This window comes from Artemia sp. Qi Xiang Cuo, chromosome 3, assembly GCF_049724085.1.
Source record: "Artemia sp. Qi Xiang Cuo chromosome 3, ASM4972408v1, whole genome shotgun sequence".
In the NCBI taxonomy this organism is placed as follows: Eukaryota; Metazoa; Arthropoda; class Branchiopoda; order Anostraca; family Artemiidae; genus Artemia; species Artemia sp. Qi Xiang Cuo.
The window spans coordinates 5423492-5436280 of record NC_142796.1 but is presented as its reverse complement, the minus strand read 5'-3'; the positions used below and the strand labels follow the sequence as shown (position 1 = coordinate 5436280).

The 12789-nt window shown below is 35.9% G+C and overlaps 1 protein-coding gene across 2 annotated transcripts in view; it reads left to right on the top strand.

The window, feature by feature from the left end:
- The first annotated feature begins 267 nt into the window (after positions 1 to 267).
- The window catches only part of Cals (calsyntenin 1), a 292310-nt gene continuing 279788 nt past the window's right edge, over positions 268 to 12789 (top strand). The window contains exons 1-2 of one of the 2 annotated variants that reach the window (XM_089108431.1): positions 268 to 291; positions 9527 to 9625. In XM_089108431.1, coding sequence (XP_088964557.1) covers positions 9559 to 9625 — 67 coding nt within the window. In that variant the 5' untranslated portion in view covers positions 268 to 291; positions 9527 to 9558. Of the gene's footprint in view, positions 292 to 362; positions 500 to 9526; positions 9626 to 12789 lie in introns of those variants that run through there. The other variant, XM_089108432.1, reaches the window with a different exon arrangement.

Here is a 12789-nt window from a genome sequence, read left to right as displayed (position 1 = left end):
GGTTTTACGTATAAATTCTCTTCCTTCTTGAGCAGTTGACAGCCTGTAAAAAAACTAATGTCTTAGCTCAGAGTGCCCAGCGCGTCTTTTTGGCTTAAAGCTTATCATTATTGACCACCGCTTTCTGGTGATTTTTTAGGTGTTTTTTTTTGTGAAATACTGGTGATTTTCTTGGTGAAAATCTGGTAATTTTCTTGGTGAAAAATGTTGATATTTTATTTACGTCTAGTGGGCAACCCTGTCGTAAAGGAGTTGAAGAAGTATTAGAATAAAAAATTGCTTTTAAATTGGGTAAGTTGCCTAGGCTTAGTAGTATTTCAGTTTGATTGAGCAGTTAAAGGGAAAAAACTGAGTTAAAAAGGGTTTTAGCATAAAAGACTGTTTTTATCAGTTCCCGTGATATTTTCTGACCACAACATAACTAGACATACCCTAATAATATTAGCCTAGTCATTCATCAATGTGCTAATTTGTATTGAACATAATTGTACAAACTAAGGTAAATATTTACCAAATCATATTATTGACTTACACATAAAGTGAATATACCACTCGATGCCTTTTTGGTAAAGTTCTACAAAATCATATTAGCCTAGGCTATTGAGTTAGAAATAAAGTGAATACAACATTTGATGCCTTTTTTTATGCTGATTACAAATATAATAATCATTTCTATCGGAAATGAATTTCAGCCCCTCCCCCCCCCCTATATAGACCTAACCCAACCTAACCCGGACTTGGCCGCGCTCGGGGAGGGGGGCTGTAATTCATTTCTGATAGAAATGATTAGGCTATTATATTTGTAATCAGCATAAAAAAAGGCATCAAATGGTGCATTCACTTTATTCCTAACTCAACATTATGATTTCATAGAACTTACCCCTAACCTAACCCTGAATTGGCATATATAAGGGGGGGGGCTGAAATTCAGGTCAATATATACCAAAACATATTATTGAGTTAGGACAAAAGTGAATACACAATTCAATGCCTTTTTTTAAGCTGATTACGAATATAATAAGCATTTCTATCTGAAATGAATTTCAGCCCCCCCCCCCCTATATAGCTAGGCCAATTCAGGGTTAGGTTAGGTTGGGTTAGGTATAGCCTATATAGGGGAGGGGGGGCTGAAATTCATTTCTGATAGAAATGCTTATTATATTCGTAATCAGCATAAAAAAAGGCATTGAGTGGTGTATTCACTTTATTCCTAACTCAATAATATGATTTCGTAGATATTGACCAAAATTCATTTCCAATAGAAATGATTATTATATTCGTAATCAGCATAAAAAAAGGCATCAAATAATGTATTCACTTTATTCCTAGCTCAATAATATGATTTCATAGAACTTTACCCCTAACCTAACCCTGAATTGGCATATATAGGGGGGGGGGCTGAAATTCATTTCTGATAGAAATAATTATTATATTTGTAATCAACATAAAAAAAGGCATCGAATGGTGTATTCACTTTAGTCCTAAATCAATAATATGATTTTGTAGAACTTTACCACCTTTTTTTTATGCTGATTACAAATATAATAATCATTTCTATCAAAGATGAATTTTAGCCCCCCTATATAGGCCTATGCCAATTCAGGATATATATTTCTACATTAGGGGGGTGGGGGTAAAGTTCAAACTTACCTCCCATTTACATCCGAAACAAAATTTGCCCCCCTCCCCCCCCTAATGTAGAAATATAAACCCAGAAATGGCAGATATAGGGGGGGGGGGGCTGAAAAACATTTCCAAAAGAAATGATTATTATATTCATAATCAGCATAAAAAAAGGCATCAAGTGGTATATTCACTTTATGCATAGGTCAATAATATGATTTGGTAGATATTTACCCAAACTAATTTTGGTAAAGACCAGCTAATTTTCACTATCTTGGAAAATAAGTTGGTCCAGAAAATATAACTTTCAGGAGGGATCTAAAGACTAAAGTATGTCATGGGAAGGTTTCTTGAAGTACCTACCTCCACTTCTTCCTGCTCTAGAGGGTATAACCTTGGATTACCTTTAAAAATCCATGTGTTATAAGTAAAACCTTGCAAAATAAATCTGCTGCTTAAAAGAAGTTCAAGAACAGTATTTTCTGCTTCACAACTTTACTCAATCCCAATTTTGGTAAAATTCTAGTTTAGCTACTTTTCTTAGTATAATTCTAGTTTAGCTACTTCTTGCTGTCTTGGAAAGGGGTTAGGATAAGAATATGAACTTTAAGGGATGGGTCTATAGACTAAAGCATGTCTTGGGAAGGTATTTTGAAGTACCTACCTCCACTACTTCTCCTGCTAGAGGGCCATGGTCTTGTTGTTGTTTAGGGTTTGATGCATTTGACCAATCAGTCAAATGTGTTTGTATCACTCAATTATTCTGTGCCTTCTGTAATCACTAGCTTGCTTGTGTGTTGCTTCAGTCAATATTCATTGAACCAGATCAGGTATCACTTATTGTGCTATTGGTTGGGGGTTACCTGCAGCAAATGCCTGTGTTGAAAAATGGGAATCAGAGTAATTCAGCTGTGCTTTGTCATAAAACAGTTAAAATACATTTACAACACAATTAAAATAAATAATGCAAATATACATCATTCCTTTCACATATGCTGAATATAAAAAAGCTGATCAAACATAGATAAAAAAAAAGAAAAAATATACTAAGTGTGATGACTCAAAAATTAACTAATATAGGGGTAAAAAAAAAATTATATCTTAAAGGGAATGAACCAAACCAGTACTCTTAACAAATCTACCTAAAAGGTTTCTGCTTAGTCTTCTAGCCCAAGAAGGAGACATGTGATGTCCCAGAACAGAGTGCATTGTGAATTCCTTATATGCCTTCTCACAGCAATTCCTTAGTATTTCCTACTCCTTTTCATATTTTCTACAGTTGAAGATGATGTGATGTATGTCTTAATACTCTCCACATGTGTTGCAGTTGGGGGAAGGGGGGGCAGGACCTTTGATGATCTTTAAAAATCTGGGTGTTATAAAAGTAAAACCTTGCAAAATAATTCTTCTGCTTAAATGAAGTACAACAAAATTGTTCTCAGCTTCACAACTTTGCTCAATCTCAATTTATTAGGTTTTAAAGATATGACAATACATTTCCTAAATTAAAAAAAACAACATTGATATGGCCTAAAATTCTACTCAAATAACATGAATTGCATTTTCAGCACTAAAGCCAAAGAAAAAGAAACTGATAGGCTAACTGAAAATTAAGGTAAAATGTTGTTTTGTCAATTTCAATAGATATAGACCTGTCATGTAGCCAAATTTTAGAACCCTCTAGAGGAAGAAGGAGTGGAGGTAGGTACTTCAAAATACCTTCCCAGGACATACTTTAACCTGTAGACCCATCCCCAAAAGTTTCATTTCCCTAACCTACCCTCTTTCCAGGATAGCCAAAAGTAGCTAAAGTAGAATTTTACCAAATTTTATTTGTTATAAAAGTGAAACCTTGCAAAATAGATCTTCTGGTTGAATTAAGTACAAAAAAATGTTTTCAGCTTCACAACTTTGCTTAATCTCAATTTATAAGGTTTCAAAAATTAAATACATTTCCTAAGTTTAGAAAAAATGGATACACCTTGAAATCCTACTCAAATAACAAGAATTGTATTTTAAGAACTAAAACCAGAGAAAAAGAAACTGATAACTTCAAATTAAGGTAAAATATTGTTTTGTCAAAATTTCAGTAGGTAGCCTATAGACCTGTCAAGCATTCAAATTTCTAAGACTTAGAACTCAGAAGAAGATTAACATAGAAGCTTTGCAATACCTTCCCAGAGTATGTTTTTGGTTCTGGAGTCATTACTGAAAGTTTCATTTTCCTTGCTTAACCCCATATCAAGATAGCAAAAAGTAACTAAACTAGGATTTTACCACTTTCTCTATATTAGGAAAATTAAACTTCCAGTAAATGAATCCAGAGCCAAAAATATACTCTAGGAAGGTATTGCCAAGGATTTTTAAAGGTCATCAAAAATCACTGCCTCTAGAGAGAGAAGTAGTAGAGGAAGGTAGGGTAAAAAAAACAGTATCCAATTGAGCAAAATTATGTAAAACTAAAACCCTCACAGCTTGTTCACAAAAGAGGAGTTGAGAAGAATTGTATTTGTCAATGAATGCTAAAAATCTAAGCTATGCATCAATATGGTTATTATTAAAATTATTTAGGATCAAACACTTGAAATTAATAGTTTATTGACTTACCTACAAGGACGTCTTTGGAAATACCAATTATCCTATTTTGATGTTAATTAAAAAAAAAATTTCCACAAAATAAGTTTTTCAACGAAAAGCAAAGAACTCCATTAAACAAAAAATGAGCAAAAATAAAATCAGATAATCTACCAAGCTCAAAACTACCACAAATCAGCATTGATAAATAAATGAAACCAAAAACAAACAGAAATTACTAAGTAACCAAGTCAAACTTAAAACAAGCAGAAATTAACATAAGTTGGGTGCAAAACCCCTATGCCTTCCCAAGGCCAGAACAAAATTTGCACTTTACTGAAAAAAATATAAATGTTTTTACTTTTATAACTTTAATAAACTAAATAATTTTAACATTTTGATTACTAAATATCAGTATATGTATATTAAACTGACAATGCACATTCATTTGTATTTTTCAGTAAAGTGCAAATTTTGATGCTAGTTGCCACTGATCACTTTTGACTATTAAAAACAGCACTAGCCACTCCAATTTCCAATCGAATGAGCCCTTTTCGAAGTTTCTATGACAACTCCTTCAATACAAAGTGCCCGGGTATGGAGACAAAACAAAACAAAAAAAAAACACATTGTGCCCATGTTGTTCTTTACTTAGGCATCACTAGCGTGCTGCCTATGATATATATATATCCTTTTAATGTTTCTGTTTATTCACATTTTAAAAGAAAGCTGATTTTCTTCTGATTCTAAAAATGTAAATTTTATTGCTTAATATTGATTCTTTAAATCACAAATATTAAAAATGATTTTTTCTTTTCAATTGCTAGTCAAAACACAGACAACATTTTTAATTGATTTTGACAAATAATTGGTGGAAATTTCACCAAGGAGGTGGGGCTCTTGTTACTACCCTCACATTGCATCATGTTGTAGTAAAATAGGAGTGGTCCAAAAACCCATCTCTATTTTTCTGAAATGCCAAAGAAAGGTGTTTTTTCCCGAAAATAGGTAAAAAAAATATTTAATATAATAAAATATTTATTGGATACATTCCAGAAAAACATGGCGTGTTTGTGTGTGTGTGTTTATGGGGGGGGGGGTAGCTGCACTCTGATCACTTTGACTCTTAAAAAGGGCACTGCAAATTATGATTACTAATCCAATGAGTCCCCTCCAAAGCATATACGACCACACTTTTTATAAGAACCTTATATACCCCAAGGGCGTTGCTTGTAACCCTTACCCTGAGAGCTGTAGGGAGGGGGTGTCTTCCTCACAGACATAATTTTCAAAACCTTAAACTACAATGAATAAAATTGTTATCTCTGAATTTTGATTTGAGGTGTCAAGGCGAATGATGAGCGTGGAGGGGGGGGGGGCTGTTTGCTCTCAAATCCCTTTGACTCCTAAAAAGGGCACTATAACATCCGATTTCAGATCAAATAAATCAAATAAGCCCAACTGACGTTTATACAACCACCCATTCCATAAAAACCTTATATGCCCTCATAAAATAACTTACAACCTATCCCCAGGACATTTAGGGGTTGTGTCATCCCTAGAGGCATTATTATATGCTCTTTGGACTATTTTGAAAAAATAGCTATCTCATAATTTCAGTCAGATTCGTTTGGTGTCAGGAGGAGCTGTAGGGGGGGGGGGGCTAAATACCCTCCATCACTTTTGATGCTTAAAAAGGAACTAGAACTTCCAATTTTCAACCAAATCCCTTCTAAGAGCCTCTTCTAAAGTTAAACAACCATCCCTTCCATAAAAACCTTGCATAGCCCCTGGGCATAATTTACAACCCCTGCCCCTAATCTCTGGGGTTTGTTTCAACTCCAAAAGCCTTGTTATATGTTATAAAGACTATTCTGAATAAAATGGCTATCTCAAAATTTCTATTTGATGCATTTTGGGACAATGTGACATGTGTGTATGTGGGGGAGTAGCTGCCCTCCGATCACTTTGAATCTTAAAAAGAACACTAGAGCGTCTGATTACCAATCCAATGAGCCCCCTCGAAATTTATATGATCACGCTTTCTATAAAACCTTATATGCCCCCAGGGCATAACATACAACCCTTGCCCTGAGGGCTGGGGGATTTGTTATCCTCAAAGACATAATTTTCAAATACCTTGAAAAAAAATGGCTATCTCAAAATTTTGACCGGAAGTGTTTGGGGAAATGATGGGCTTGGGAGGGGGGTCATTGGCCCTCTGATCACTTTTGACTAATAAAAAAGGCACTGGCTCTCTCAATTTCCAATTGACCGAGCACTTTTTGAAGCTTCTACAACAACAGTTTTTATTAAAACCTTATATGCCCCAAGAGCATAACTTACAACCCTTGTTCTGAGGGCTATGCAGGGGGGTTGTCATCCTCAAAGACATTATTTCCCGACCTTTCAACTGCGTTGAATGAAATGGCCACATCAAAATGTTATGGGCGTGAAATGATGATATGAAATGGTGGATGTAGGGGGGGGATAATTCTCCCTTTAATCGCTTCAACTATTAAAAAGGGCAATAGCCCTCTCAATTTCCAACCAAATGAACCCTTTTTGAAGTTTTTACGACAATGCTTTCTATAAAAACCTTATATGCCCCCAGGGCACAACTTACAACCTTGGCCCCAGGGGCTGTGGGGGCTTGTTATCCTCAAAGAAATAGTTTTCAGACCTTTTAACTATGTTGAACAAAATGGCTATCTTGAACTTATGATTGGATGTGTTTGGAGAAAGGGCAGGCGTGAGAGGGGGATTAGTTGCCCTCCAATCACTTTTGAATGTTAAAAAAGGCTCTAGTCGCTTCACTTTCCTATGTGTTCTATAAAAAACCGTATATGCCCCCAAGGCATAACTTACAACCCTTGCCCTGAAGGGGGGGGGGGGGAGTACCATCCTAAAAGACATAATTTTCGGACCTTCCAACTACGTTAAACAAAATAGCTATATCAAAATTTTGATTGTATGTATTTGGGGAAAGGATGGGCGTGGGAGGGGGGGGGGGTAGTTGCCCTCCAATCACTTTCGACTATTAAAATTGACATTATTCCTCTCAATTTCCAATCAAATGAGCCCTCTTTGAAGTTTCTGTGACAACGCCTTCTATATAAACCTTAAATGCCCCCAGGGCATAACTTACAACCCTTGCCCTGAGCGCTGGGGGGGGGGAGTCATCCTCTTATATATAATTTCCGAACCTTTCAACTACATTGAACAAAATGGCTGTATCAAAATTTTGATTGTATATGTTTGGGGTAATGGTGGACATGGATATATCAGTCGATTTGGCCACTGGTGTAATGGCGGTGTCTATGGACATCACCTGGTCTACAACCAAAATAATGCCTGTGGTCAGAGCATCATCCATCCCTCTGACATCTATAGAAGTGTATGGCAAGAATGTTAAGATGGTCAAGCCATCCACCTATGTTGGTCCAATTGTCTTCTAAAATAAAAATTTAGATGCAGAGATATATGCAAGGGCGGTGAAGGCAAATACCGTCTTCTGAGAACAATATTTCACTAACCCAGTCGCCTCACGAAAGTCTTGGTAGCTAGCGTTATGCTGCACTCATCAGAGACTTGGTCCATGACTTAGACAATGAAAGTAGATGTTGTCCAGACAAAATACATCTGCACAATCGAACGCATTAAATGGTTTAACAGGGTACATAACTTGGAAATCCTTATTTCGATTAAATTTGCATCCCTGTCTGATGAGCTCGAGCCCTGCTGCCTACGTTGGTAAGGTCATTTACTTCGCCTGCTCACTTAAATACCCGCCCGACTCATATTCGACTTTGATCCAACTGCAAACGACTGGAAACGCCCTAGAGGTAGACCACGCACAAGATGGGCGGACGTGATCTGCGGTCGACTCACTACCAAGAACATCAACCCGAACGAAGTTCCAAACGTCGCTCAGGACATAAAGCTTTAGAGACGACTAAGGCGCTGAGCTCTCGTTCCCTTTACGCTGGCGACGTTGCAAAGCAAGAGGTTCAAGTCATGTATCTATGGAGGAAATTTCGCTCAAAAACCTAATTATAACTTTGGTATTTTTATTTTGCATAAGTTTAAGAGGTAATAGTTAAAGTACCAAAGACACGAGACAGTAATATTTTCTTCCCTATGGACCTTCCTAAGGTCTACTTCTAACTTTTTTTTCAGTTGTGAAGTTTTTGGGGCAGTTCCGCGTTTTTGTCTGTGTTGCCATATTGAAATGTTAAATTGAAATAAGCGAACACATTTAGTTAAACTTGGCAATGCTTTTTGTCCAAGACCCCCCCAGCTCGTGCCTAAGGTTTTCATAAGCTTTCAATGCCTGCCAAGATCATTTGATGAAACATACATTTGTCTCTTATCATCAACTAAACGAATTTGGATTACAAAATTAGATAAAGCACTGAGTTTTTATAGCGCCAAAAGCAGTACAACATAAAAAAGACTCTAGAACTTTCAATTTCCAATGCAATGAGCCCCCCTTCAAAGTTTATATAAACACCGCTTCCACACGAAGTGGCCGAGAAAAAAGAATGAATGAAGGAATAATGCATTGCAAGCCTATGACTCTTTACTTGGGTAGTGTTACTGCGCTGCATCTGATTAGTGTGCCAAACACTGTTGCCAACGCGGTACAATTTTGCCGTTTTTGGAACAATTTAGAGGTCCTGGCACAGTGTAGTACATTAGGGAATTGTTGATACAATTAGATTTCCCGGTACATTTAGGTTTTACTCGCTCCTTTTTGACTCAAATATCCGTTCCAAGTTTTAGTTTATTAAAGTTCTCTTATTGTTAGGGCAAATGTTTAACTTGCTATTCCGGTGGTATCAATTACTTTCTTGCAGTACAATTTTAATCGGAAAACTGGTACAGTCTATTTCAAAGCGTTAGCAACACTGGTGCCAAATTATATTGAGTCTTTTCAAATGATAGTGTTTTATCTGATTTTGATTTATTATTATTAGTAATAGGATTATAATTTTTGATTATCATTTATATCTACTATATTCCTCAATAATCAAGTAAGGTGTCCTCTTCAACACCCCTGCCTTAGAAATTAAGTTTTCATAAGCCTTTAATGCCTACCAAAATTATTTTATCAAACAGACATTTGTCTTTTATCACCAGTTAGGGGGATTTCATTAGAAATCCTCTGCTCATTAATTCAAGGAGTGGTCCCTTTTTTTGTAATAATGGTTCCTAGATAAGGTCCTCCCATTTGCCATGCTCAAGTTATTCTCTATAAGGTATTCACTTTTCGATGTTAGTTCATAGGAGTTCTTGGTGGATTTGGCTTTTATCTCCTATTTTACAGGTGGTTTGCTCGCCCATGGTAATCGTCTAGCTATGAAGTTTTTGTTACCGTGGACGTATTTGATTGGAGTTTTTGTGACCGCTCGATGTGATATTATTGGTAAGTCTATTATTAGTCTAAATATTGATATTTATATTTAAGCCAGCGTACAGTAGTCTGAATTTAAAAAAGCGAAATAATTTCTTTATTATATTAAAGGTTTTGCATTGATGCTAAAAGCTATGAAAAAATTATATATTATACAGGTTATTTACTTCTTATATGCACTAAATTATATACTATACAGGTTATTTACTTCTTATATACACTAAATTATATATTATACAGGTTATTTACTTCTTATATGCACTAAATTATATATGATACAGGTTATTTACTTCTTATATGCACTATAGACTCTCGAGTCCCGGAGTACTGATCTTGCCAACCGCTCTACAGTGCCAAGTAGTTGGGAAACAACCAGGAGTGGAAGTTTTTATTTCCGAGCTTTTATTTTAAGGAATTAACTCATTGCAACACAAAAAAACACACAGAAAAAAACTCATTGCTACACAAAGATGCATTTGATCGACTCCGCAGAACCAAGTTGTCGCTTTCTACAATAGCTATGACGTTCATCATACACATAGAATTACGTGGCTATTGTTTGTTTGAAGTAGAGGTAGGTGTGGTATCGGTGTTTTGTCTTACATGCGAGATTTTGAAACTATAACGTATGAATAGTTAGATTAGAAATATATATAAGAAGGTCTGCTTTTCTTTCCCAAAAGATATACCTTTTACTGAAAAGAGTAAACTCCGCTGTTTCGGAAAATCCCCCCCCCCCACTGAAAGATCATCTAGACAATGCAGTCCAGGTGAAAATTTAGCCTAGACTAGCATTTACATACGTAAAATTGAGTTGGGAAAGATAAATTAAGACGAATAAAAAGAATTTCGTATGGGAATTCTGAAAAATTCTCCCAGCGTAAAATTTCCCCTGAAAAGTTCACCCCTCCCCTTTGAAACTTCCCTCTCCATTGAAAAATCCCTCCCTCAGTCGAAAAATGTATGCAAATATGCTGAACAAATTAGTTACATCAAAATTTTGATAGGACGGTTTTGGGGAGAAAAAGGGCGTGGGAGAGGGACTAGTTGCCCTCCAATCTTTTTGGGCACTTAGAAAGCACGCTAGAATTTTTAATTTGCGTTCGGCTGAGCCCTCTCCCGATATCTTAGGACCATTTGTTCCATATGATCATACTTGATAAAAAAAAACAAACAAATAATCACACATCCGTGATCGTTCTTCTGAAAAAAAAAAAACAAAATTATGCATTTTTGGAGATAGGAGCTTAATACCTCTACAGCAGGGTTTTTTATACCATACGCTGAATCTGATAATGATTTTCATTAAGATTCTTTGACCCTTAGGTGGTGTTTCCCTCCTTTTTCTAAAATCAGGCAAATTAACTCGGGCTCGTAGCCTTTAATAAGTAACATTAAACTGAATTAACTATATATATTTAGAATCCGCATAATAAGCCAAATGTTTTGATATATCTATTGATATCGAGATTCTGTTTTTTTCAGTTTTGGTTACTATTAAGCCGCGTCGCTCCTTACTTACAGTTCGTTGCCATAAACTATTTGATTGGATTATGCCTAACTTTGGCGATTATTTTCGACTCTTTTCTGAAATTTTGCAAATGTATTTATGCTAACAACTTTTGATGGGCACTACACTTAACAAACATATACATCTGGATTCACCTTAAAAGAAAATTCTGCTGGAATTTAGATCGTTTCTAAACCTCCAGTTTCGATTACAATAGGCACGGATCACTTTTTACTCAGTGTTCATTATCAAGTACTATCTGGTATGTTTTCCAGCTGGATAAACTATAGGGGGGGGGGGGGGCTCAAATTTGATTTCTGTGTTTCGTGGACAGTGCCGGGGTCACCTCATGATATATAAATTTTCGGATCAGCATTGAAATAAAGTTCCTTTTTATGTATATATGTATATATTCCTTAATAAAAAATGGGACAGATTGAAAATGATAATAGTTGTGGAAAGGGGGTGACATCAAAAACAGTACTAAAATACTGAAACACTTTTACCCCCTAATTAGACCCTTTCCTTGGAATAGAATATGCTGTATTAAAACACAAGAATGAATATACAAAACTATTCACATGCAGAACCAGATTTAAATCATTGGCGTCTCTAGTTTCCAAATCGTTGGCACCCCTAGGGGAGACACAGATATTTATGGGGGAAATTCCCAAAAATTCGGGGATAGTGGAAGCCCAGAATAGAAGGCAACTGATGAGTGATGAGCCAAAAGTAATGCAAGAGAGAGGTGACACCGAGCTCTCAGCTGCCATTCTTGGGAGACATCTGACAGTTTATCAGTTTGACAGTCTGACAGTTTGTGCGCCCCTAGGGCTGGGGCCTAATGGGCATATGCGTAAATCCTTGCCTGATCACATGTTTAGTCAGACTCAATAAATCTCAGCATCTTCTTTGGAATTAGTTCAAAAAATTTGAAGTGATGATTTTGAACAACTCGTTTCTTATTATCGTCTTTTTAGCTGCTTTAGTTCAGAGAATGTGTCTTCCACGAGTCGAAGGGCCAGAACAAAACAATTTAAAGTTTGATCGCCTGTGGAGAATCATTGATATGCAATAAATTTTCGCAAATCAATTGCGGCACGGTAAATTACCGCAATTGATACTATGTGACTTATTTTTAAACTGATATTCGCGGCTCGCATTATCCTTAGGCTATATATGATAGGTACTGTTCCCAAAATTTGAATTTTTTTCAGGGACTCAGCAATAAAACAAACACTTTATTTGATAATTTTAATTAAAAGTGCTCAGAAATTTGGGATTTTGGGGAGGGCCCGCACCAGTCTAACAGTAAAGGCATTTTGTATATGCACTTGGGAAGTTTAAAACAATGTACGGTTTGGATCAGATGTTCAGTAGAACTAGAGATTTATTCTGACAATTGATTTAGTAGAAAATGGAAAAGAGGGAGTTTCGAATATCTTATGTGTTTCATTGTTAATGTTATCTTATTTTTCCCATTAGAAAACCTATTGGATGTTACATGATACATATCTTGTAGGATATACGCCCTACCGCACAAGTTGTTCATTCATTGACGCATTATAGAAGCGTTTTTTTTTTAGTTTCTTTCAGCGTAGCGAGAGATAAGACAAAGATAAGTTACAGAAAAGGTGGAAAATATATAAAATGTGGGCTATATATT